The sequence below is a fragment of the Sitophilus oryzae genome, unplaced genomic scaffold (genome assembly GCF_002938485.1).
Source record: "Sitophilus oryzae breed Bouriz unplaced genomic scaffold, Soryzae_2.0 scaffold_1000_pilon_pilon, whole genome shotgun sequence".
Lineage (NCBI taxonomy): Eukaryota > Metazoa > Arthropoda > Insecta > Coleoptera > Curculionidae > Sitophilus > Sitophilus oryzae.
Window position 1 is genome coordinate 1,311,272 of NW_022145617.1, and position 27,803 is coordinate 1,339,074.

The 27,803-nt window shown below is 30.8% G+C and overlaps 1 protein-coding gene across 2 annotated transcripts; it reads left to right on the top strand.

The window, feature by feature from the left end:
• Positions 1 to 223: 223 nt before the first annotated feature.
• LOC115878542 (multidrug resistance-associated protein 4-like) lies at positions 224 to 27,803 on the top strand. 2 transcript variants are annotated; one of them, XM_030895102.1, is made up of 11 exons: positions 224 to 424; positions 499 to 732; positions 5,924 to 6,174; positions 13,344 to 13,523; positions 13,581 to 13,737; positions 13,884 to 14,143; positions 16,988 to 17,984; positions 23,490 to 23,826; positions 23,891 to 24,041; positions 25,376 to 25,606; positions 26,818 to 27,803. In XM_030895102.1, exons 1-11 carry the CDS (start codon positions 348 to 350, stop codon positions 27,717 to 27,719), a joined length of 3,777 nt encoding a protein of 1,258 aa, XP_030750962.1. In that variant the 5' UTR covers positions 224 to 347; the 3' UTR covers positions 27,720 to 27,803. The 2 variants fall into 2 exon arrangements, with proteins under 2 accessions (XP_030750962.1, XP_030751025.1); XM_030895165.1 differs by having other exon boundaries at positions 345 to 435.

The following is a 27,803-nucleotide window of genomic DNA, read 5'->3' on the forward strand; positions in this document are numbered from 1 at the left end:
ATACACTTTAGGTTTGCACTTAAAGTTTTTTATTCTAGGAGCTACAGATGCTCAACGCACTATTGCCGAACCCTGTATAAATAACTATCACATGATATTTGTTTCTCTAACATTCGAATTTAACTATTTTAACTGAAAACTGGCAAGTCACTTATAGCTGTACCAATAATCAGTGTAATCAGTTATAAAATAATTTTTAACTATCATTGATAGATAGTCTAAGGAATGATGTCTCTATTCGGTTGTTATCATTTTTCAAGTATAATAAGTACACTGATACAATAAGTACTTAATGCATATTATTGATTGAATCCTGCAATTTGTGTTACAAAGTTATAAAATTAATTATGGACTATGTTAAAATAGTTAAGAACAATGAAAATCCTAGAAAAAGTGCGAATTTTTTTTCTGTGATTACTTTTTTGTAAGTAATGTGTGAGTTTTTATAAGAACTTTCGCCAAGTAGTTTATCTATAATAAATTAAGGTAATGTTTTAGCTACAACTTCACAATTCTAAATAAAGGCAGAAAAAAGGATTTGGACGAAAAAGATGTGTATAATGTTTTGCCACAATTTTCAGCAGAAGAGCTGGGAGATGATTTAGAAAAACAGTGGGAAAATGATAAGAAAACTCATAAAATACCCTCACTATGGAGGTGTATATGGAAATCCTTTGGATGGACTTATATTGTATATGGAATTTTGCAGTTGATTTTTGGTGTCTTTATAATGTAAGTAAACCACACGATGTAGTATAAATCTGAATCAGAAAACAAGTATACATATAGTATTATATAATATGAGGTAATATACAATAAAGCCAAAACAAGAGTAATGATATACAGTACGTCTGTCCGTTCTATAGCTACGAGGTATCCGTGAGAGGGGAAACGATATTCTCTCGATGTTTTTCGTAAAAAATTAGACGACGCGTCTCATCAATAAAAATTCGACAAATCGAGTAAGTGCCAATGAAAACATGAGTGGGCGGTAACGATATGCGGTGACGTACCCGTCAAGTCGACGTATAAAATATATTGTTGTTTATTTAAATGATTTTGTCCGCATTCCTTTTGTAGACAATAATCCAGCAGACGCAAAGCAAAAAATGCTAGAAGTATGTTGCAAAAATTCTTTATTGTACGATTTCATTCAAATTTGGTAAAATCATTCTTTTGCCAGTAGCCCGTATGAACCCAGTTAGTATCTGCTGACTTGAGATTGGCTGGGGTGGTGGGGGGGATTCAAAATGGAAAAATATCTTTTGACTAATAGAGCTACAAAATGCGGTAAGAATATTTTACATTTCACTAAATTTTACGATTTTTGGCAGAGCCAAGATGAAACAGACAAATATTGAGCAATTATTACTCCTCCAGCATATACAGGGTTTGTTCAGATGTTCTAAATGTGAGTGCATGTCAAAATTTAAATATAAAGTTGAAATATTATTTCGGCTAAGATAACATTTTTCAAAAACAAATATTGCATATAGTGTTGTGCCTTAGAAATCCTGTAAATTGCCCAACTTTCTTATTTCAAATTAGTACCCAATTTTTTATTTATTTTTGATATTTCTCCTAGAAATTGAATAATTTTATGTAGCATATCCTATACCTAATTTGAAATAAGAAATTCTAGCAACCAAGCCCAGGTTTTGAAGCACTTTGGATATATAAAATATAAATTTTTGGCAAATTTATTCAAAACCACTTTTATTTGAGACATTTTTCGGATTACGTCAAGGTCATAAAAGATAACTGTTGTTAATTGATAAGAAATTACAGGGGTATACTAAAAATCAAAAATCGAACTTTTATTCAAGATTGTTTGTCATTTGAATAAGTTGGGTCTCTAATAATACCATGTAATATGTGAATAATATTTTATTATTATATTTTAACATACACAATAAGTAACAATATTCTGAGACTTAAACAATAACGATTTCAAAATAACAGAACTTATACCTATTAAAAATATCTAAATTTTATTTTACCACCTACTATTTACTGATATTTTGTAAAAGAAGAAGTGGGTATTGTATTTTTAGGTAGTGAAAGATAAATGGAATATATTTATATTAAAAATAACGTAATGTCAAAATGTTGTAATTTTTTAAAACAGTCATTTGATTATTAGTTAACTAGTGTGTTTCAAGTTCATTCTAGCTACTATAACAATTAATTTATGAGAAGTATCCATAAAAGGATCTGATCAAAGCACATACGCATTGGAGACATACGCTTCCAATAAGTTTAAAGTTGCGTTAGTTTTGGTTGTTTGACTTAACTTTTTAAGATGAATATATGCCACTATCTAAAAAAACCTTAAATGATTATGAATACTTTGACCTTTACCTAGTTTTATATCAAAGAATCAAAATAAAAGATCCTTTTTGGTTATATACTTGGCATTAAATTTGTTTCTTGAATCTACGTAAAACACATTATGACAATTTCACAATAATTATCTGACAGTAGCTAAGGTCGTCCGATTCAATTGTTATAATACTATGTAATATGAATGCAATCTAACTATTTAAAATATTGTAGAAAAAAAGGCAGTTATTGGACACAAATTAACTGAAAATGTAGGTTTTGCGCAAAGTTCGTTTTACAGCCCTTCGAAAGAGACTCGAATATGTTTTTTGTTAGTTTTATGTGGTTTCCTCTTAACTAATATGTTTCCAATCTAATGTTATTGCACTATAAACAACTAAGAACTAGAATTATCAACTATAAACACAATATAATATACTGTATCTTAAGCAATATGTAATTATTTAACAATTATTTTTTTTTTGGGAAATAAAAACTGGTACTAAATTTTTGATGATTTTTTATTTAAATTGTAAATTAACAAATAATGGTGGATGCTACGTCAGAAAATTATACAAGTTTATTTTAGCATATAACAGGGCACTCTAATAAGACGAAGTATTGATCGAACTTAGTAACAGGATATGCAGTAGTAGCTATTGCTAAGTTAAATCACATTGTAGCCTCATCTTTTGTGGCCATTTTGTTTTTTTAATCACGACATTATTTCTGTTTGTATTGGAGATACTGCTTTAAAACGAACGTCTCGGAAAAATGCTTCGCATGCAAAACCGCGATTCATCCGTGAAAAGGACTTTATAGTACGAGAGCTAGCAACGTCGGAAAAACAAGTATTTTAAGACGTCTGGCTCTTTGATACATCTTTTACAATGCTCTCGAACAGCATGCGGCCTGCTGGTAAACGTTGCGTTCCCTACTGCGCATTGAAAGAAGATCCTATATTTTTATTAGTCCTTTAAATTCTATAGTCTGTCCAACGAGAATATAACTATACATATATGAATATGATACCTATTTATAATTTGACTGACAAGTGATTACTTTAAAATATTGTGAAAAAACTGTAAAAACTGAAAAATGTAATCGAGTTATTTTATTTAATAAAAAACGGTATGTTTTAATACAAAACATTAGAAAGAAACAAGACACCACATTTAAAAAAAACATAAAGAACTAAAATTACTTTCAAGCTTTATTAAAACTTTATGCAAATTATATTTATCAATGTAACTTATGTCTTTAATACTAATTTGTAATATTCTCAAACTTATCCCCAAATCTCAAACATAAATAAAACAAACTATTTATGAATTAATAATGCCACTTACCAAATTTTTCAATATAAAGGTTGATTACTTAACTTTAATCTTACTTTTTAAACCAGTACCTTTTGATATTTTTCTGCAGTCCTAAAATCCATTATTTACCTATCGTGTGATGTCGATATTTTACAGCTATATTCAATTTAAAAGTATGTGTTTAGTACGGTCCTTCTACCATATTCGAGATGCACTTATCTACGACGAGATGGTATACGAAGAATATAAACCAGTATATTATCAATTTCTATGAGCAATATCATTTTCAAGGAAATCTATTCCTAATGCCAATTTAAAGACACAAACACACGTAACACTTTCTTCAAAATGCATCATCTTCCAAAACGCAAGGGTATAACTTGAAATAATTGACACAAAATTTAACCTATATTTGGCAAGACTTGACATCAAACCCTTTGAATAAGAAGACTAATCTGCATATAAAAAATCTTAGGTACATTCGATGGGCCTCAAAAAAGCCGACTTAAATTCCGGTTTATCACTATAGTTCTAATTTTGCGGCTTAAAAATACAAAACTTGATGTAGGGTAGACGGGAAAGACAAAATAATTTGATTTTATTTTATTTGTGAATAAATGTTGGTAGTTATTAAAATTGGCCAAAATATATAACCTAATAAAATAGATAACTTTATAATAAGTATTTATTAACACAAACATCCGATACGCTACTTTGCAGGTCAATCAAATTAACAATAAAAATCTCTTTGACATCTAATCTTTGACAAGTAATAAATAAAAGCTAAATGCAAGAAAAATATATAATTTAGTTAATTTAAGTGAATTTCATAAATGATCGGCTTACTAGCGAAAAGTTGTTCCATTATTTCACTCAATTTTTGCCGAGATCTACCGCACGCTACACAACCAACTATTTTATGTTTTCTTTTTCGATACTCGACGCCCATAGTGTCACTGTTAATTTAAGTTCCTCGACAATTTCCATCTAGATTTTTTGGGCCAGTCAACTATCAGTAGTAGAATAAATAATAAATAACATAAAATCACCCGTAAAGACTGACAAATCACAAAATTTCAAATCAAATTCAAATGTGTCAAATGAATCTCAAACAGAACTGTCATTAGATCCCCACCCTAGATTTTTTTTTTTATGGTAAATTTTTTCCGCCCAACGCATGAATACATGGATAGCATTATGCTCCTTCCTTAGTCTTCTTATTCAAAGGTCAAACCAAGATTGAAATACGATTTGTCATTTTTGAAATAAACCAATAAAACTGGTTGCAGTAGACGACGCATGACGGATTTATATTTAAAATCATCCATAGTTAACTTAAAAATTATTAGAAACTTTTTTAGTAAAATAAATAGATTGGTATGGGACGTCATCTGCTTTTCTTCTGTCATCGTCTGTCGAAATCTTACCTGAGAAAAAAAACAGAGTTATAGTATTGAATATAAAATGACATAAATCGAACATGTCTCCATAGCGCAGTGCGTAGAGTTTCCGACAACGAACTGAAGATTCAGAGTTCAAATCCGGGACAGGTCAAAGACTTTTTTATTTTTATTTTCGTTTATATTCTGATAGTAAAGTATTAAATATTTGTTTTTTTTAATTACCAGAATTATTTAATACTTTACTATCAGAATATAAACGACATTACAAATGTGGGTACAAATACGTATATGTTGAGATCGCACATTGTTATCTCTGAAATTAAGCATTTTTAGGGCATAATACCTTTATACGAACTTGTTTACTTATTTTTATACGCAGAATATGCTGCCGAAGGTTACCTAATACAGTTCGGACAACCCTGTATATAAAAGATATATTTTGTGCGTGATGCCTATATTTTTTTAAATTATATAAGAATTCTTGCCACTTAACTGCTGATATAGAAATTTAATTCTACGCTGTGTTTGTCATAATGTGGATCAACCTGCTCTCACTACCGGTTTCGGAGCCCTACTCCATCATCAGGTGAACTTGGGCAGATCCACAAAATGACAACCACAGCGCAGAGTAGTTAATTCCTACTTGTCGGAAAGTATCGGTTAGATACTCTGGTTGTCATTTTGTGGATCTGCCCAAGCTCACCTGATGATGGAGTAGGGCTCCGAAACCGGTAGTGAGAGCAGGTTGATCCACATCATGACAAACACAGCGTAGAATTAAATTTCTATATCAGCAGTTAAGTGGCAAGAATTCTTATATAATTTTATTATATACCTATACTGCAAGAACTTTGTTTTCTATTTTATTATTTTTTTTAGTTTCGTACAACCCATGGTTTTCGGAAAATTTGTGGCGTACTTTCAACCAGAACAGAAATCTATTACTTCTAGAGATGCCCTTTTGTATGCCTCAGGCATAATAGGTCTTAAATTATTACAGATCTTGTTTGAAAATAATTTAGCGCAACTAGTGACCGAGTATTCTATGAAAATACGGACAGCAGTAAGCTCACTGATTTTCAGGAAAGCGTTGAAAATCAGTCCGTTGGAACTCTCAAACATCAGCATAGGTAAGACCTTAAAGAGAGTATTATTTACTCTATATTTTTCTGACTAGTAATTTGGTTTATGTTTAATAATTATATTTTCAAATCTGTATTATCGAGGAGTTCGAAACATCTTCTACATTACCTAATACTGTCATAAATTGTTGGCAATCGCCTCAAGGCCCACAAATTTCACACTCACTTTAAAATAGTGCCACAATCACATTCGCAGTCCCACAATCACTGTCGCAATCTGACAATCGTATCGACCTTTGAATAAAAGGATTAAGGAATGAGTATAAAGGTGCGTCCACATTGGTCGTGATCCTGCTTGCTCTCTTGCTTCTGATTGTGCTTGCGTTGTTTGCGTTTCCTGTTTGTCGTGTTTCTTAAGATCTTTTAAGAGACAAAGAGAAAAAAGGCGGTGTTGGATATCTAATAATTTCAAAAGTAGATCCCAGCACAGTGAAAGTCAACATTTACGCGATTTACAAACAGACAGAATGTTTTTTTAATATTTTTTATCGCATGTCCGCTACTGATTTTGAAAGACTTAACTTAGTTGGCCCCCGTATAGAAAGAAAAAATACAACTTTTAGGAAGTGTATTCCGGTTAAAGAAACAGTTAAATAAAGATTGGCCATAACATTAAAATTCTTTGCAACTAGAGACTCACATACCAGTTTGGGTTATTTATTCAAAGTTTCCAAGCAAAGCATTTCAAAAATAATACCAGGTGTATGCCAAAATATAAATAAAGTTCTCAAAGATCAGATTAAGATAAGTAAGAAATATAAATATAGAGATATATTTTATTAAAGGTACATTTAATATTATTAATCCAAGAACAAAATACAAATATTTGTATTTCTGAACAAAATAAAATAAGAAAAAAGATGATAGTATCATCATACTGCAGTAAATACCGAATCCTATGAATGAAACCAAACTAAAAACTTAACAAACAACGCAAACAGCTTGATCGCTTCGAACCGCCGTAAAGTATGCCCGCATGGCTCCGAAGCGTCTCTTTTGGTGCGTCCAGACCTGATGAGTCGAGTGCGAGACGAGAGCAAGACATTTTCTATTCATTTTTTGACGCAAGCCTGCCGCTGGGCGCCAATTTAATCATATCCGGGAGGATATGATTAAATTGTGTAAACATGTCCGATAAAAATCTGCAGCAAATAATAACGCATAAGTAATAATTTTTGTATCTTTAACATGATATTTGGTTTGTCGTATTTTATTCATCGTCGATTTTTTCCCTTTTACCCTTCATTTGTTTCGAGACACGACGCCTTCTACAAAATTCGTTTTTTAGAACAAAATGTTAAATAGAAATGTTATAGGAAAGGTTAAAAAGCACATTTGAAAATCACTGTAGAGTATACAGGGTACTTCAAAAAGTGTTACGGATATACCGGGTGCGTCTCAAAAGTGGCTCACCCCTATAACTTTTTTATTTTTTCAGATAAAAAAACGAGATTTGGTATGCTAGTATATAACATAAATTAGGATTGATTGACATATTCAATTGTTTTCGGCCACTTCCGGTTTCACCGGAAATAACTACAACATGTGATTTTTAAATGGGACCCTCGGTATTTTCTTACTTTATTCGAGAAAAAATAACACTATGACTCACTCACACGCGGTATGTTTTAATAGGAATACCCTATTTTTTATTTTATTAGATTCTACGTGCAATTCGGTAACTTTTTTTGCATATCATATTATATACATATCTAAAATAATCGATTTTGTAATAATTCAATTTGTTTAAAGAAATATTAGATTTCGGTGGTAAAAAGTGCCAGTGACGCAAAATTTGTAAATTCTATTAATAGAATTTACAAATTCTATTTTAAATAGTCGAAATTCATAAATATATGTTGAACACACTGTAGCATCTAACTCAAATATCTTTACCTATATCTCTTTCTTCGTCCCTATAAAACTATCAAATTAAACTAACTTAAATAAAACTATTAAATTAAACTAATTAACAAATTTTAGCACTCCAACTTGAGAAACAATAGCATTAATGACAATTTTTTACGATTCTGAAATCTAACATTTTTTGTTTAAGCAAATTGAAATATTACAAAAACTATTAGTTTTAGGTATATATCATTATACCTCGCATTATACATAAAAAAAGTTATAAAATTTTACGCAGAATCTAAAAAAAATAATGTATTACATTTAGAAAACTATGTTATATCCCTAATACTATTTTGAACCACCCTGTATACTCTATAATAATTTTAAAATATGTATCTTAACCTTCTCTGCAGTTTTTCTATTTTTTTAATAATTCTCAAAACAAATAAAATAATGAACTTTATCGTTGTCTCACCCTGTGTATTTAATTTACTAGGTAACAAGATTCAATAATAATTAATCTTCCTATAATAATCTCCTTCCTGTATGTTGCCAGTAGAGAAATATTTTTTTACATTTTTCCCAAGTTTTATTCACATATCTACACACGCATCGTGTTTTTTAATATTCCTTATCTTTTGGATTGCATAACATTGGTTTTTCTTTATATAAATCGATTAATTTCAGCTGATCTTCTTCCTGAAAGTCTCCATTTCAATATGCGCTATAATATTAGAGCTAATATCTCGCGGTCGAGCGAGTCTACCAAAAACACGTCCAGACTTGGCTGCGAGCTTTCTTTGATCTCGGCCGTTGATAAACCGACAGGGAAGGGACAGCAACGAGGCTCCGTGGGTTGTCTCGCAAGACGGTTGCGAGGCTCTTGCGAGACCCCTCCATCCTTTGAAAAACACCGCAAATTTCGAATGTCTCGCGCTCGTCTCGCGCTCGACTCCTCAGGTCTGGACGCAATAAGCTGCGTATAAATATGTCGAGACGAGTGCGAGAGACACCCGAGACGAGTCAACCTCAAGCGGATTTGAGGTTGACTCGTCATATTGTAACGGGCTCTGAGCTTCGAGCCGAGCCTATGCCCAGCCGGACGGCGTTGTCTCCGTTTTTTTCCGGAGCCTTTGGCGAACCATCAAAAGGATTGGGGCGTCTATTTAACCAGTGGCGTATACACCGCGGCTCCGCGGAACAAGTGCTTCGAGTCTCAAGGGGCTCGGATTCCACATCCCATTTTTATATAAAAATAAATAGTCTTTCCTTTATTTGTAATAATGCATCCTAACTAGAAAGATGCAATTTTGTCTTCTCTAAAATAGTATAGGTAAGTTAGCCAAAGTGGGTAAATCTCATATACAAAGATTTATTAGTGATTTCTTTTATAAAAACATGAAAATTTTATGAAAAATGAATAAACGTAATGAACTTTTCGTCGAGTTATTAACGGCTCAAACGTAAATTATGCGCTATTTGTGCTGAACGGAATTAAAGATGTAAAACAAGCTTCTTTACATATAGGATACATAGAAGATAAGAGAGGCAAATCGAGAGTGTTGAAAAAGGTGGCCATGCTCTCAGAAGTTCCTTACGGTACTCTCATAAATAAAGGGAATCGACAAAGAAAGGAACGATTCGATATAGAAAAATCCAGAAATTTGAACTATCCAGACTACTAAGAAACTTAATTTATGGCAAATATGAAAATAATAAAGTTCCCGCCATAGATATAATTAAAAAAAAACTCTCTGAGCTTTAAAAAAACCCTGTTCAGAAAGCACATTACGGCGAAGGTTTAAAAAACTGCATGGGAATTAGATTTAAAATTATATACATAATAATATTTTAAAAATTATTAATAAGCGTGCTGCAATGATGGAAAGCCATAGAATGATAATGTGGCGAATGGAATACCTTGAAAAAATATACAACTTTAGAAATGAAGAAATGCAGATATATTATTTACAATATTTGTTCCAGGTTAGTTATTGGCACTTAAATGTAGATTTAAATTAATAATTTAAATCTTAATTACATAAATTTCTAATTTTTTAAGTAAATAAAGTCGAATTAGGTCTTATCTTACAGCGCTTTCAAATGGAACGGAGCGTCCGCGACTTCGAGCAAGTACCATGAGCTTATATGAACAATTTCATTTGGGTTGCGTATGCTCCGTCCGGATGAGCTATCTTGAAAAAACATCCGTGCGGACGCTCTGCGCGTACGGTCCGCTCCATCTGAAAGCGCTGTTACTCTATTTAAAAATTTTATAGATATACAAACCACATACAAAATATATTATTGAATAAAATAATTAAAGACTCAAAAAAACGGCACTGGCAGAAGGCTCCGCCGCCGCCGCGCCGCTGCCGTGCCGTTATCTCCAGGTATCTCAGTCGGCGTTCTCCAGTTTTTTTAATGTAAACAGTTCGAATATAATTTAAATTTATCATGAATTCCTTTAATTTATCTAGCTTGTTTTTTTACCTATTTTGAAATTAAACAAACATATACAGGGTGTTTCAAAAAACATGTTCCATCTCTCGTGGGGAAGTTCCTCACGTAAAAATAAGATTTATTTTTTATATCAACCAATCCAATTCTGCTTTGATTCGTAGCTACAGGGGGTTAAAATAGGGTTCCCAACCGTCCTCTATTCCAGAAACAGTCCTCTTTTTGATCTGATTGTCCTCTTTTCTCTCACGTATTGAAAACTTTGTTACATACTAACTTCAAAATCTAAAAAATATTCGTTTATCGCCACAATGCTTTAAAGAATTGTTAATCTGTGTCTTTTATGTAATTTTATGTTTACTTACTGTTAGTTTATGTCTTGAAAAAAAGTTTGTTGACAATGGTTTGCTTTATTTTAATAAGTTTTGAGTATAAATATTTTTGTGTATTTTAAATATTTATCGCATACCGTTTATATAACTTTTTGGTAAATTCTCGACATTTGAGCGACGTTTCAAAAATGTTTCGCCTGTGCCTTTTTTTATCCTCTCGCCCCTATTTTTTATTTTCAAAGTTGCCAACCCTAGGTTAAGTGTTTTATCATTTTCTTCCAAGTGCTTTTAGTAATTTGAGATCGTTTGATGACTGATTTAGTTCTGATCCGGGTAGTTTTTTGTATAAAACAGTGCCACCATCGTCGATTTTTTTCGTTAAATGCGAATAAGAAAATATCCTGATTATATTCTGGCCCTATCCCTTATTATTTTTATTTACAAGCGATCTTAAGTTTATAACATATACATATATTTTATTTAATTGTTAACATTAGGGTAGTTTTACCAATTGTGTATGTGTGGAATTCCACTGATATGTGTTTTAAGTTGTTTGTTAAATTTTTAAAATTTTTTGATTGTATTTTGCTCTCTTAACTTTGTAGTGTCCTGAAGATGCAAATAAATTTTGCGAAACGTCGACAAATTTAAAACAAAGGACTTCTGTTGATTTTTTTCGATCCTAATCCAATTAAAAAACACATTATACTTAAATTTATTAATTAATTTTTTAAAATATTGAATGGTATCGAATAATACTTTAATATATTTATCAATATTTTAAAGTATCGATACTTTATATTCAATACAACCGATACCAAAATATCGATACTGCCTCAGTATCGCACAGCCCTATGAAGAATTTTGTGGGTTCGCCAAAGGCTCCACTGAAAATGGATAGCCGCGAGACAACGCCGTTCGACTGGGCAGGGACTCTGCTCGAGGCTAAATCGCTCGGCTCGAGGCTATAATATGACGAATTCCGCTTGAGGTTGACTCGTCTCGTCCTCGTCTCGGCATATTAGTACGCCTTTTGGAAAGAATTTGCTATAGCCTCGTTTCATACTCGTTTCGGGTTTGTCTCGTACTTGCCTCGGCATATTTATACGCGGCTATAGATGTACCGCGACAGAGCCGAACAGTCGAAACAGACATTTTATGTGATTGCAAGCACGTGGAGCAACGCGAGCGTCGCGAGCGCCGCGAGCATTTCGCTCCGACTGTTTGCCATGTTTTTCGTGTTTCACGTGTTTGTTCGGCCTGCTTGCGAGTAATGTGGACGCAGCTTAATGCTCAGAGATTTAACGCTTCGGAAAAAAACGGGAAAAATTGGAAAAAAACACTGTTTTTAGCGTTTTTTTCACATACCTTGGAAAAATTGGAAAAAACGGAAAAATTAAAAATAAACGTAAATTAACCAAATTATACATTCTTGTGGGGTCAATAGTCAAAATCAAATAAAATTTTTCTTCTTATAATATAAAAATAACTTTGGTTTCAAGTTTTTAAACAAAATAAATGTAAAAAAATATTAAAAATCAAACTTAAATTATCATTTCAAAAAACAGAAACATTATTTAGCAAAAAAAAACTAAGAGGAAGATCTTCCTCCGAGTCCGATCCTGAGTCTTCGGCTTCTGAGTAAGCAACGGCATCTGAATCTGCCTCCACATTACCCTCTTTTTCATCTTGAATTAAATCCACAACGTTTTCAGACTATTCTAAAAGCGGAAATGGTCTGGGATTGTACATATATTTGGCATTTTCATATAGATTTAAGCACATTAAACTAGATTGAATAGCAACCAGCTTTTGAACTTTATCTTGTGTCAATCTATTTCTTTTGTTAGTATGTATAAAACCATGTAAGGACCAATTTCTTTCTGAAGAGGCAGAGGATGGAGGCCCATTTAAAATCCGGGAGGCCATTTTCATAAGCGGCTGTGATGTACATACACAAACCTTTCCACCATATAACTGGATGAGTACTGGTGGCACTTTTCCATAATGAATCTCGACTGAAAAATCCTGTTACGTAGGGTGTAGATGAAAATTTTTATTAAAATTACTTAATAATGATTTAAAAAAAAATATAAGTTTTTATGAGGGTTATATGGGCTAATTTCCTTATCAGTCTATTCTACACTGATTTTTAACACAATTTCAATTTTTCCGGAAATTTTAAATCACTATTAATCCTATCCATATATTCATGCAAGGCAGACGGACAAAGGGCCCTAGGGTGGGGATCCTTGACAGTTCGTTTACCTATTGACAGATCAGAAAAGATCCTGTGGTTCTCAAAATTTAAGCAAAAAATATATTTTTTGGAAATTTTCAAAGTAAAATAACTCGGTTATTTTGGACATATATCAAAAATAGTAAAGAGAAAAGTATGTTTCTTTTATCGAGATCTACCAGCCATGAAAATATTTGCACTTATTTAAGACTCACCCTGTATAACTTACATTACAGAAATAGTTAATAACAACTGTATTTTATAAATGTTTTTAGGAAAAATAGTCACATTACTAGCTAAAGATGTCTATTCAATAGATGGAGGAGTTACATTTCTGAAAGATACAGTTATCGGGGTACTCTATATACTCGTCGTAACATACACGTTGTACCAAAAAGTAGGAGTATCGTCTTTTCCAGCTACTGGAGTGATCCTAGTATTAATCCCTTTACAATGTAAGTGATTTATTTTTGATGTAAGTGCTTTAAAAATATAGTGAACTAAAATTCTAGTATATCTTGGCAAGAAAACGACTCTAAGTAGAATAGAAACCGCCAAAAGAACGGATGAAAGGTTTAGACTAATCCAGGAAACTCTAAATGCAGTTAAAACTATAAAAATGTATGTCTGGGAAAACTATTTTGAAAAACTAATTGGCATAGCTAGATTGTGAGTATTAAAAAAAAACAATTACGTGAAACTCTTTTCTATTTTGACTTAAGAGCCTCGAAAACTTTAATATTTATAAAAGTTCTAGCGTATATTAAAATTAGGTTTTATTGTTGTCTTATTATATTAATATTTATTCTTTTTAGGAAAGAGACTGACAAACTCAAAGTGGTATATTATTTAAAATCTATCATTGTTATTCTGGGAGCCTCAACTCTTAACTTGTCCTTTTATGTCCTTTTAATATCCTATATTGCCAGGGGATACCCTCTAAAAGCTGAAGTGATATATTTTGTGCAACAATCCCTGTTTACCCTAAGGGCCTATATAGCTATGTCAATCCCATTGGGTATCGGACAAACTGCAGATATGATTGGCTCTATGAGAAGGATTCAACAATTTTTAGGTAAATATTATTCAACAAAATTCAGTTTTACCTACTATCGAAGTTTTCTATACCAAGTAGATTATTCTTTTTCACAGATACCATTACGAAATAAAATCACTGTATATAGCCTAAGAGCTGACGACATATTTAGAGAACATATTTTAGGCAAGCTAGAATAACTAAAAATGTATAGTTTATTAACTGGTGAACCCAGAATCCTAAGTCTGGTTGGGGGGTTAGGGGTATTTCGCTACTGCGCAACCTATAACATTTGCAAAAAAATAAATCCAAAAAACATTCTTTAGGCAACTTGAAATTTGTTTATTCTTAAATTTTAGCATCTATTTAACCTAGAAATAAGTATGCCAGACTTTTTTTTTCGGGTTTAAAGTGTAACCAGACCATTCCAAATATGTTTAATTATTATACCTGGAAAACATACTTTAGACATTCTAAAATTTTTACAGCGTGTTTATTAGATGAAATTAAAAAATATGTGTTAATTGCCAGACGAATTCAATGGGATTTAATACTTGCCAGACGCGAATAAAGATTTTAAATGAGCGCGATAAGAAAGTCTTATGAGTATCTATAAGCGCGAGAAAGATAGTTTATTGAGACCCGGTCGGCAGCCGATGCGGCTGACGTAACAGCATTTTGGAGTGGTAAAAACTTAAAAAAAACTAACTAATATTGAATAAAAGAAAACATTTTTTAATAAAAATATATGATTGATATCCTTTCAATAAGAAGACTTTTTAATTTAAGTATTTTGTATCTGAAAGAATAAAAAGACGAATAATTATTTAAAAATTAGCATAATATAAAATACCTATATTTTTTTCAAACGTCACAAAAGTATAATTATTATTACACTTTTGTGTGACATATTATATTATTATTAATTTTTGCGACCTGATTATATTGTCAATTAAAAAAAAGTCATTTTAACTTTTTAAATGAAAATAAAGCACTTTTACTTACTTTTGAATCTATTTAGAAAGATTAACAATGGTAGGTACTTTAATAAAATTCCAGAATACTTATTTTTTTAGCACTGTACATGGTACCCTTTTGTCGGGACTACGTTTTCTGGTAAAACCACTTGTTTAAATTTTAACCATGTCGTTGGCGCACTTTTAAAAATTCTTTGCATTTTTGTAGTTTGCCTTCATCAGAAACAATAACTTTGTCACTAGTAACTTTTTACAAACTACACAACTTAAATGTTTTTTATCCATTGTGATTTAGTAGTTAGTAGCGAAATTAGTAGTTACTAAAATATTTATTTGCAGTAATTATTCTAAACTATTTACACTATGCATGTCCAATATTTAATTTATAAATACATATTTGTACATATATACAATATAACTTAATTCCAACAAAATAATCTCTAAAAGCCTGCAAATAATTGAAATGAAACCCAAAAAAAATTGTTTTTATGAAGATTTGAAGTACATACTCCAAAATACTGTTACTTCAGCCGCATCGGCTGCCAACGGGTCTCAATAAACTATCTTTCTCGGGCTTATAGATACTCATAAGACTTTTTTGTCGCGCTCATTTAAAATCTTTATTCGCGTCTGGCAAGTATTAAATCCCATTGAATTCGTCTGGCAATTAACACATATTTTTTAATATCATCTAATAAACACGCTGTAAAATTTTTAGAATGCCTAAAGTATGTTTTCCAGGTATAATAGGTAATTAAACATATTTGGAATGGTCTGGTTACACTTTACACCCGAAAAAAAAGTCTGGCACACTTATTTCTAGGTTAAATAGATGCTAAAATTTAAGAATAAACAAAGTTCAAGTTGCCTAAAGAATGTTTTTTGGATTTATTTTTTTGCAAATATTATGGGTTGCGCAGTAGCGAAATACCCCCAACCCCCCAGCCAGACTTAGGATTCTGGGTTCACAAGTTATTAAACTTTATTTTTTTTGTTATTCTAACTTGCCTAAAATATGTTCTCTAAATATGTCGCCAGCTCTCCGGCTAATAGGCTTGGTGCATTTTAGTTGATTTCAAAAAATTCCGACCACAGCGTCGTATACGGCATAAATCAGACATTTTCGCTATGTTGATCACATTAAAGTAATATTGAAATCGTGGCTTTGTCATAATATTTAAGTATTTTAGTTTTTTGCTAGTGCATTTATTGAGACCATAAAACACACAAGTACGAGGTTTGTGTGATGTAACGCTGTTTCGGGTGATAAGTGAAAATTAAATGAAAAATAAGTGAAAAAAATCCGATCTAGGCGTCGTGTTGTGTTGTGACAATTTTAAATGTTAATAAAATTGCCGGAAAAAATGTTAGCGCGTAAAGGAGAGCGTAATTAGGGCGTTGTTGGGTGCAATACCATTTAATAACTCAAATTTCCCGGATATTCAACTCTCCCGAAGCAACATTTTATAGCTTTATAGTTTCTCACATCGATTTGATCAAAAGCAAAAATTGATTCAAGCCGTTCGACGAAACAAGTGAGTAAACAAAGTGCTCGTTACGTAATCAAAAAATTAAATAGACATATTCTATGAGAGGATAAAATATAATTTGCAACATTAATGATGTACTTTTTGGTAAAACATTTAGTTTTATCCTTAACATCTTCTAAAATTATAATTATGTACCTTTAAAAAAATTCGTTATAGCCGAAATAGCCCCAATTATGCCCCACTAGCAAAACCGGTGATTAAAACTATGCTCGCTACCGTAATTGAAGCCATAAACGTTTTCTATAAGTTGAAGCCATAGAGCGGTTTGCCAGTGGATTACGAGATACCCAGAGAAAACATTATAGAAAACTCACCCTGTATATTTAAAGATAATAATCATGATCATTTCATTTCAGAATCCAAAGAATACCACCGTGAAAACATCACAATGCCATCTCCAAACGAACATCCAGTAGTTTACCTAAACCAAGTCAGCGTAACGTTTAAGAAAAAACAAATTTTGAAATCCGTATCATTAAACATCAAAGAAGGCCTTATTCTGATCACTGGAAACAACGGTAGTGGTAAAAGCAGTCTTTTAAAAACAATCCTTGGAGAATATCCTGTGAGTAATGGAGAAAAAAAGGTTACTGGATCAATCTCTTACGCTCCCGAAGAGCCATGGCTTTTTCCTTCAACCATCAAACAAAATATTCTTTTTGGACAAGCTTTTGATAAAAAAAGATACGAGGAAGTTTTGAGCGTTTGTGCTTTAACCTATGATATCAATCAGTTTGAAAAAGGCGATTACACTATTGTGGGAGACAAAGGAATAAATCTCAGTAAAGGACAGCAAGCCAGAGTAACACTAGCCAGAGCAATTTATAGAAACAGTGACGTATATTTACTAGACGACTGTCTTAGTTCATTGGATAACCACGTGAACAAACATATATTTGAAAAATGTATTAAAGGATACTTAAAAGACAAAATTTGTATCTTGATCTCGAATAACCTGAGCAATATCAACTCGGTACCTACAGGAAACATTCTTTTAATTGAAAACGGTTCTACTTTGACTCTGGAACAACAAGCTGGAGCTCTAGATAAAAGAATTACGTACTATATTGATGAAGAAACCGAAAGATTCAAGAGAGAATCATACTTGCTGGACGATTTTGAAGAAAGTGATGATGAAGTTGATGAGACTGATACTCTTTTGCAAAATAAAAAAGTTGCAGATAGAGAAATCAATTTGTACCATGAAACTAAAAAGGAAGGAGGGGTGTTATGGAGTAATTATGTCAGATATTTTAAGTTTATTGGAGGATATTTTAGGATAGGGCTCTTGTTTGTGATTTTTATTTCGTCACAGGCCTGTCTGTCTTACTCAGAAAAGATTATAAGTCTGTGGTATGTATGGCTTGCCTTAAGGGGAATTTAGAGTCTCACTTATTTTGTGCAAATTGGCTTGTACAGGGTGAGTCAACGATAGAATAAAAAATGTTACATATCGTCAGTGAAACGTGATAACCTGCTAACTCCATTTTTTACGTTAATACGTTTTTTTATACCATTAGAAAGAGAAAAAAATACTCTATAAGTAGGGAAAGCAAATAAATTTTTTCCCATTAAAGAAAATTTGCTATTTTAACTCAATAATATTTGCTAACTCCCAGTGATCTAAAATTGTCACCGAAATGCTGCTATCTCCGTAATTTTCGTTACGATCACGCTAAAGCAAACACACGAATTCTTTCTCGTATGTTTCTTTAGTATAGTACGTCGATCCAGGGTCGCACTAGGCCAAAGGGGCCCGGGTGGCAATGTAAAGAGGGGCCCGTGTGGATTTTTTTGCATATTTTCTCGCCTTATGTTTTGGTCAATTTTTCCAAATTATATACAGGGTGAGTCTTAAATAAGTGCAAATATTTTTAGGGGTAGTATATTTCGATCCAAGAAACACGATTATGAGGCTTTATGCGCGAATTTTTTTTTTTGGAAATTTGGACTTTTTTTAAAAAAAAAATTGGAATTTTTTTTAATTTTTAGTTTAAAAACATACTTTGTTTGAAATATGGCAACATAGGTAGTAGATTAATTTTACAAGAAAGAAAATCCAATGATTGTCAAAATTATAGCAAAAAATTGGAAATTTTAAAAGTGAAATAACTCGGTTGTTTTGGATTTATTTGAAAAATCGGTAAAGAGAAAATATTATGTTTCATTTATCGAAATTTACCAGCCCTGAAAACGTTTGCACTTATTTAAGACTCACCCTGTATAGAAATCAGGGAACTACCCTACTGCAAGGTAAACCAATGCAATGCAAATGCCATAAAGTAATGCAAAAGCAAATATTGTTAATAATAAATAATGAACTATAAAGGGAGCCTATATATATATATATATATATATATATATATATATATATATATATATATATATATATATATATATATATATATATATATATATATATATATATATATATATATATATATATATATATATATATATATATATATATATATATATATATATATATATATATATATATATATATATAATATGGCCAGTCCGATCCTGCGTCGATCCGTTCTGTAAATACGGGGTATCAGTAAAGGGTAAGGGGAAAAACGAAATTCTCTATATACGAGCAATTCATCGGCGTGCTATAAATAGTTTAAATAACATTACTTAGTTGTACAAGAATTTCCATAATACCTAATCAATTTTTTTTTCAACGTTTTTCCACGTAAATAATACATAATTTTTATAAAAATTAAAAAAATAAGGAGAGAAGTAATAACAATTTAATAAAATCACGCACTGTTTTTCAAGCTCGGTCTACTACCGTTGGATAAAAATTAGGATAAGCATGGAAGGACTGAGTCTACAATATCTTCTAAGAATTATAAGTTTAATTTTTAAATTATTTTCATATTCATTAAGTCCAAAATGCTGCGACTTCAGTTCTTTAAAAATGCATTAAAAATTTATTCGTTTTTTGACTTGTATGTTTTGCTTCTAGACCGACGATATTCTAAATATATGGTTATGAATATCTTATTTTTTAAATTTAATTCATTATTTCTAAATCTGTTTGGGTAATATTCAATTCCATTTTCAAAATTTCAAACAATAAAGGTTGCTATCTCCAGAAATATATTTTTATTTCTTATTTCTGCAAGACGAATATCTGCTATCTCCATATTGTGTCTGAAAAAAATTATGTAACACGAAATATTGAGTGTTATTGTTCCCCAGCAAATAAAATTCTTATCTCTTTATTATATTAACCCATGAAAATACTTCCTACATGTGTACATATTTTTTTGTACCGTTTTTTTGCTCTCCTGTAAAATTAGGGATAATGGAGTTAGCAGTTTATCACATTTCACCGACGATATAAAAGTTATAGGGAAGGTTATTGGGATACACATATGTTATGAATGTTAATGGGATACACATATGGGAAGGTTATTGGGATACACATATGTTTTAAATGCAGCACCCTTTTTTATTTTATTTTGAGATTTTGCGTAAAATTCTGTAACTTTTTTATATTTAATTTTATATACCTAAAATTAACAGTTTTTGTAATATATGAATTTGTTTAAACAAATGTTAGATTTGAGTGTGTTAAAAAATTGTCAGCGAAGCCATTGTTTCTGAAGTTGGATTACTAAAATTTGGTAAGAGAGTTTTATAGAGATGAAGAAAAAGATATATTTAAAGATATTTTAGTTAAATGCCTACATGATTTTCAAAATATATTTATGAATTTCAACTAACTAATTACAATTAAAATATCTCAATTTTTTTAAATGGCACACCCTATATATTATCATTTTTTCTGATAAATTTTACAAAATTCTTCAACCTTTTGTAGGCTGTATCATATCTATATCTATTTTTAATACTTTCCGACTTATTTTGAATTTTTCAATTTTTACTCTCTTTTTTAAATTTATTTATGCTAAAACCACAGCTAAAACATCATAGTTGTCATGACAAAACAAAAAATATTTATTATTCAATGACTAAAGAATATAAGGACATGTAACGCCCCTATACGGGCTGCAGCAGAATTTGTGACCTTTTTTTTTGTTTTGGTGGCAAACAATGAGTCATCATTTGGTCACCAGCGACAATTTTAGCGATTTTTAATAGTTTGTGCGTAGTAAACTTTGTATAAACTTTATTATAATGGTGATTAGTTGTTCAGCTTTCAAGTGTAAAAGCAGCAGCGATAAGAAAGAGCCAGGAGTTACGTTTCATAGGTAAATAAACAGTCCACCCCAACTTTTTAGCGTTTTCTTATTGAATTCGATAATTATTCTTCAATTTAAATTAATATCTATATGTACTTGATATGTGCTATACGTCGATACTAGTTTTGTACCTTTTGTTAACGTTTTAATACGTTTTTTTCGTAATTAATTAGGATGATACACCATAGGCGTAGTCAAAACAATTATCAAAAAATATAAATATTGCTTCAAACAGCTAGGTTAAGAAAAATATGTGCCACGGCACTGTTTGATGGCATCGTCACAATTTGCTCTCGGGTGTTATTTGTCCTTGGATTCTTTAGTCATTGTTATTATCAATAAATAACAGTTTAGTAATTAGTTAAAATTGTTATTACTAATTTATATTAATTAACTTTACTCAAATAAACTAAAGTCACAGTCGTAAAGTTCTTGGTGTATTTCTATATTATGAAAGATGACACTTGATTTTTCCTTGTGGCGAATAGCCATAGATTAGGGTAATACTAGATTACCTAGTTGTTGACAACTACTGATATAGAAATTTTCTTCGACATAAAGTAAAGTTTTTTTTGTCGTAGCAATTCTGGTTGATAATTCATTTTGTAAAGCCAATACTACTATTGCCGCGAAACCGTCTCATCACACACTGAAAATGTTTTCTAGATAATCTACATCCATTCTTATAGTACTTAGCAAAGTACTATAAGAATAATATGTAGTACTGAACCAAAAAATATTTTTTCTTGGCTTGTTCGAGTATATTAGTAATTATCTCTACTATTATCTCTACCATCTCTACTTATTATAACAAATTAAACTAAAATTTAATATTTGTTTTTAACTTGCTTAATAGACATATCCAATTTTGATAATTATTATTACTTACTTTTTGTTATGGTAGCGTAATTGTATTAAAAATATGGGTAAAAATAGTAAAAATTGGAATAAATCGCAAACTATTAAAAATAGGTGTATGGCATACTTAATAAAAGTTGAAAAGTTTTGTAATATCTATCAGAAAAAATTATAATATAGAGGGTATACTATTTAAAAAATTTGAGATTTGATTTTAAGTATTTGAATTTCACAAATATATTTTATATTTTAAACACCCTGTAGAATCTAACTAAAATATTTTTACATGTATCTTTTTCTTTATCTCTATAAAACTCTCCTACCAAATTTTAGTAGTCCAACTTCAGAAACAATGGCATCACTGTCAATTTTTTTACCACACTGAAATCTAACATCTGTTTAAACAAATTTAAATATTACAGAAACTATTAATTTTAGGTATATATATATAACATCATATATGAAAAGTTATAGAATTTTACGTAGAATCTAAAAATCAAATAAAAAATGATGTTACATTTAAAAAAGATATGTTATAGCAAAATAATGGTTACTAAGACTACCTTAGTTTACAATCATCTGCTGATGATGCTAACATGGTTAGCGAAACGCGCGTCCAGTGTAAAAGTAAAAGTGTTTTGGTGTATTGGTGTTTTTATTTTGCTGTGTAACACCAAAGGTTCCAACCCTCAACTGTAATCTAAGATATGTTATATCCGCCACACTATTTTAAGCACCCTTAGTGATGTAAAATTTCCAGAAATATATTTCCTGAAACATTGGAAATATATGGAAATATATGGAAATATATGGAAATATATGGAAATATATGGAAATATATGGAAATATATGGAAATATATGGAAATATATGGAAATATATGGAAATATATGGAAATATATGGAAATATATGGAAATATATGGAAATATATGGAAATATATGGAAATATATGGAAATATTGGAAATATATGAAATATTTTAAAAAATAAGAAAAACTGAAATATTTATTTATAAAAATCATAACAAAACATCGCAAAACACAAAATGCTTATACATAAACACAAATAAAGAGTTATTTTTCAAATTAAAACATAAATTAAGGTTAAATTTATACAAAAAAAATATTTTTGACACACTAGTCGAGCAAGAGGCATATCTTCATCGCTGTCATCAGAATCACACTCAATAATATCTTCTTGCCAGTCTAGTTCCTCAAAACCTTCAATAGTATCGGAAATAAAAATTGATCTATTGCCGTTTCCTATTTTTTTCAGCAAGTTTTCATTGTGGGATACATAGAGTAGCTTAGCGGCTCTATCATTAGTAAGCCTGTTTCTCTTTTTTGAATGAATATGACTATAAACGCTAAAACTGCGTTCCGTCAGTGAATCCTCAAACTCGATATATTCACCATAGTATATGTTTGTAAAACTGTTCTATAGTAAGTTTAATGTTTATAGGGTTACAAAATATGAAAGATATATTAATAAACATCGGGTATGAATCGTTAATGACAAGATTTAAGTATTTTTAAAAATATTTCCAATATTTCCGAGACACGTTTGGAAACTTCCAATATTTCCATTTACAACACTAAGCACCCTGTATACTCTATAAAAAATTTATAATGTGTATGTTAACCTTCCCTATAACTTTTATATTTAAAATTTTCTTGTAAACCTCGAAACAAATGAGATAATGGACTTTATCATTGACTTACCCTGTACATTATTGCGATTGTTGCATGTTAAAATATTTTATTATCTAAAAATCGATTTTTCAGGGTAAATTTAGAACCAAAAGTCACAAAAATGCTGGAAAACAATCAAACAAATTCTACAGAGTACCTAGGAATCGTTGGCCAGCGTAATACTTATCTGAACATTTATTCTATGATGATCATTGGGATATTTGTGTTTTTCATGTTGAGAGCTTTTACCACGTTTACGTTTTGTATGAATGGCGCTAAGAAGATGCATAGAGCCGTTGTAAAAGCCATGCTCAACACTAACATGTATTTTTTCGATACTCATTTCATTGGGAACATTATAAACAGACTATCCAAAGATTTTCACTCAATTGATGAATATATGCCGTTTCTAGTTCTGGAATATATCAGAGTTAGTAGACATATGATCTTGCAATATAAATATTAGGGAAGTATCTTAAAAATTTATTTTTCAGTCAATCTTTAGTGTATTGGGTGTTCTGATTTTGGTAGGCACTGTGAATATCTCATTTTTTATACCAGCTGGTTTACTGTTGGTAAAACTGTATTTCGTTCAGAAGTTCTATCTACCAACTAGCAGAAGCTTAAGAAGACTTGAATCTTCAAGTAAGTATGTTGACCTTAAAATTTTATTGGGAACCTCGAAATTAGCGGAATAAATTAGTGGTTTCAAAAATTCATGATCATTCACAATGTCTAAAAATACAATTAAAGTTAATCGAATATTCTAACAACAGCGGTAGTCATATGTATCTATAAAGAAAACCTAATAATTAACTTATAAAACAATAAACATTTGATTTCTAATTACAATTTGTCTTGACGGATGATAATCAAAGACCAAAATGACACTACTCGCAAATTTTGACATTTAATTATTGGCAAAAGTTAAAGGTTTGTCAACTTTTTCTACTAATTGAAAATTACTACCACTAATTTTAACATTCTGAATGCTTATATTGAAATTAGAGGAATATACTTATACGTTAATTGAAACCACTAATTTAGCCCACCTATTTCGAGGCTCTTAATGAAGATTAATGCCTCATTAAGAACCTAAAAATTAGCGGAATAAATTAGTGGTTTCAATTATACTTTATACTTAAAAATTCACGATCATTCATAATTACTCGTAAATTTTTGAAGTATAATTAGTGGCAAAAATTAAAAGTTTGTCAACTTTTTCTACTAATTGAAAATTACTACCACTAATTTTGACGTTCTGAATGCTTATATTGAAATTAGAGGAACGAACTTCTACGCTAGAAACCACTAATTTATTCTACCAATTTCGATGTTCGGTGAATGAAGGTTAAAGCCTCATTAAGAACCTAAAAATTAGGGGAATAAATTAGTGGTTTCAATTATACCTTATACTTAAAAATTCACGATCATTCATAGTTACTCGTAAATTTTTGAAGTATAATTGGCAAAAGTTAAAATTTGTCAACATTTTCTACTAATTGAAAATTACTACTACTAATTTTGACGTTCTGAACGCTTCCATTGAAATTAGAGGAACGAACTTCTACGCTAATTGAAATCACTAATTTATTCCGCAAATTTCGAGGCTCTGAATGAAGGTTAAAGCCTCATTAAGAACGTAAAAATTAGCAGAATAAATTAGTGGTTTCAATTATACTTTATACTTAAAAATTCACGATCATTCATAATTACTCGCAAATTTTGAAGTACAATTAGTGGCAAAAGTTAAATTTTGTCAACTTTTTCTACTAATTTAAAATTACTACCACTAATTTTGACGATCTGAATGTTTGTACATTGAAATTAGAGGAACGAATTAACTAATTGAAACCACTAATTTCGAGGCTCTGAAAAGGTTAGAGAATGTATAATTTTAAAATTACTTTACTTTAATTTTTTAAAATAAAATCTCCATGAGAAATGCATCATTTTGCTCTGCATCATGTTTTTTGCAGCAAGAAGTCCAATAATTGGTTATCTCAATTCAACATTGGAGGGAGTAGCTATTGCCAGGGCGTCCCAAAAAGAAGGTTTACTCAAAATCGAATTTGATGGTCACCAAGATCTGTACACTTCTGTATTTTATATGAACCAAACAACAGGCAAATTTTTTGGGCTGATATTAGACTTTTTTGGAATCTTTTTTGTGGTTGGGATTATGGCTAAAATTACTTTCTTTGGAGAACGTAAGTATATAAGTATAACTCAGTAATTAAAAAAAACATATTATAGCTTATAACACTGAAAAGCTTAAAAATGGGACTTTTTATGAAGTTATGGCAACTATGGTTTCTATTTAAAAAAAACATATGTTTGTGTCATATGTCAAAAATGACAGACTCTAGAAAAAAAAAACGGAGGACACAAACTCATTAGGGATGTGATTATCTACAACTCTTATCTGAAAACTTTTAGTCTAAAACAGATTATAATGGTATTAGACAATTTTTAAAATAGTCGAAATTTGTTTTTTCGAAATATCTATTAAGCCATGAACTTTTTCAAAAATATGAAAGGCGCATATTTATGACCACACAAAACTGTAATTCTTTCCCCATTTAACCGACTCTCTATCTCCAGTAGTTTCCGAGATACGCAAGAGAACATCGTAAAAAACTCACCCTGTATGTATTTATGTAAGTGATTTTTTTTCAGTTTATCAGAGTATACTAAATTCAAACATCAACTATTTTAGTTTTTTCTCATAATTTTTCTTCTATAGTATTCTAGGAAATATTCTCATTTTGATAAAATTCTTCTTGCTATTATTACCATTTTTTATCAAGCGAATTCTTTACTTGACTGTCTGTTAATAGATTACCATGGCCACTTGATAATTGACACACAATTTGACTTTTGATAATGAACTAATTTAAACAGTATTTTTCTGTATAATTCAAAATGCTCCGTAATAATGAATTTTTATGTTGGTTCTTATAAAAATTTGAGAGAATGATATAGTTTCTTTAACAATCTTTGGACTTTACGTCGTCAATGATTATCGTACTATGTACCATACGATCGAAAAAAAACGGTGTCAAAGAGGGCTGAGGAATGATAATCGATGATAATTTTGGCGAGGTCAAGCCCTAGACTTAATTATTTTGACCCGTACTCTTCTTTATTATTTAATGGCGCTTACTGCCAGTTGGTTTAAAAAAAATATAATTTATTTTTATATTGAGTAAGAATGATTTATAAATGGTGTAGTTTAAAAAACGTTCTATTTTAATCTTACTATAATTTCGAAGTGTTAATTTATGAAGTTTTTAGTCTATAGATAGTGACTTCGCCAAAATAATCATCGATTGTCATTCCCCAGCCGTCTTTGACGCCGTTTTTTATTTCGATCATACAATATTTCAAATCTATAACACTGATATTTTTGTTGATATAGATTTAGGTGCTGGAGATGTTGGTTTGGCTATATCTCAAGCTATGATGCTCTCCGGGGTTTTACAATACATCATTAGGCAGCTCACAGAAATCGAGAGTGTCATGACAGCAATCGAGAGAGTCCTGGAATATGCTGATGTAGAATTGGAACCAAAAACTGGAAGGGTACTTGAAATCGCAAATTGGCCCATCGAAGGAAACATTGTTTACAAGAACCTAACGTTAAAATATAAGAACGATGATAACATAGTTTTAAAGGATTTAAGTTTTGACATTCTTGGTAAAACTAAAATTGGAATTGTTGGAAGAACAGGAGCTGGCAAATCATCTATAATATCCACATTGTTTCGGTTGTACGATTATGAAGGAAACATCTTTATAGATAACGAAAACATCAAAACTTTATCTCTAGAATATCTCAGGTCTATCATCAGCATTATTCCTCAAGATCCTGTTCTGTTCTCTGGCTCAATTCGATCAAACATTGACCCACTAAGCAAATACACAGATACAGCTATTTGGGCTGTTTTAGCCAAAGTCCATGCCAAACACTTAGTAAAAGACTTGAACCAGAATGTCACAGACTGTAACTATAGTTCAGGTCAAAAACAATTGTTTTGTCTTGCTAGAGCTTTAATTAGAGGTAACAAAATTGTGGTTATGGACGAGGCAACCGCAAACCTGGATCCGGAAACAGACAAGTTGTTGCAAGAGTCGGTAAGACAGTGTTTCGAAGAGTGTACAGTAATAATAATTGCTCACCGGTTGAATTCTGTGATGAAGTGTGATAAGGTATTGGTTCTGGATGCTGGACAGATCGTTGAGTTTGATGAGCCTGAAGTACTTTTGAAAAATCGTAACGGATTTTTGTATAAAATGGTTAGGGACGAAGGACCTCTGTGAATCAAAAACTATTTTAAATTTTAAGACGATCAATAATTATATTTTGTTATAAAAGAGTTTAAAATAAATAAATATATACTTTTT

What these genes read in the sequence shown, in the direction of transcription:
- LOC115878542 (XM_030895102.1), top strand. Translation starts at nt 348, where the DNA reads ATGGACTATGTTAAAATAGTTAAGAACAATGAAAATCCTAGAAAAAGT. An exon ending in ATTTTTGGTGTCTTTATAAT is followed by an intron (nt 733 to 5,923) that starts GTAAGTAAACCA and finishes TATTTTTTTTAG; the next exon opens with TTTCGTACAACCCATGGTTT. An exon ending in AGTATTAATCCCTTTACAAT is followed by an intron (nt 13,524 to 13,580) that starts GTAAGTGATTTA and finishes CTAAAATTCTAG; the next exon opens with TATATCTTGGCAAGAAAACG.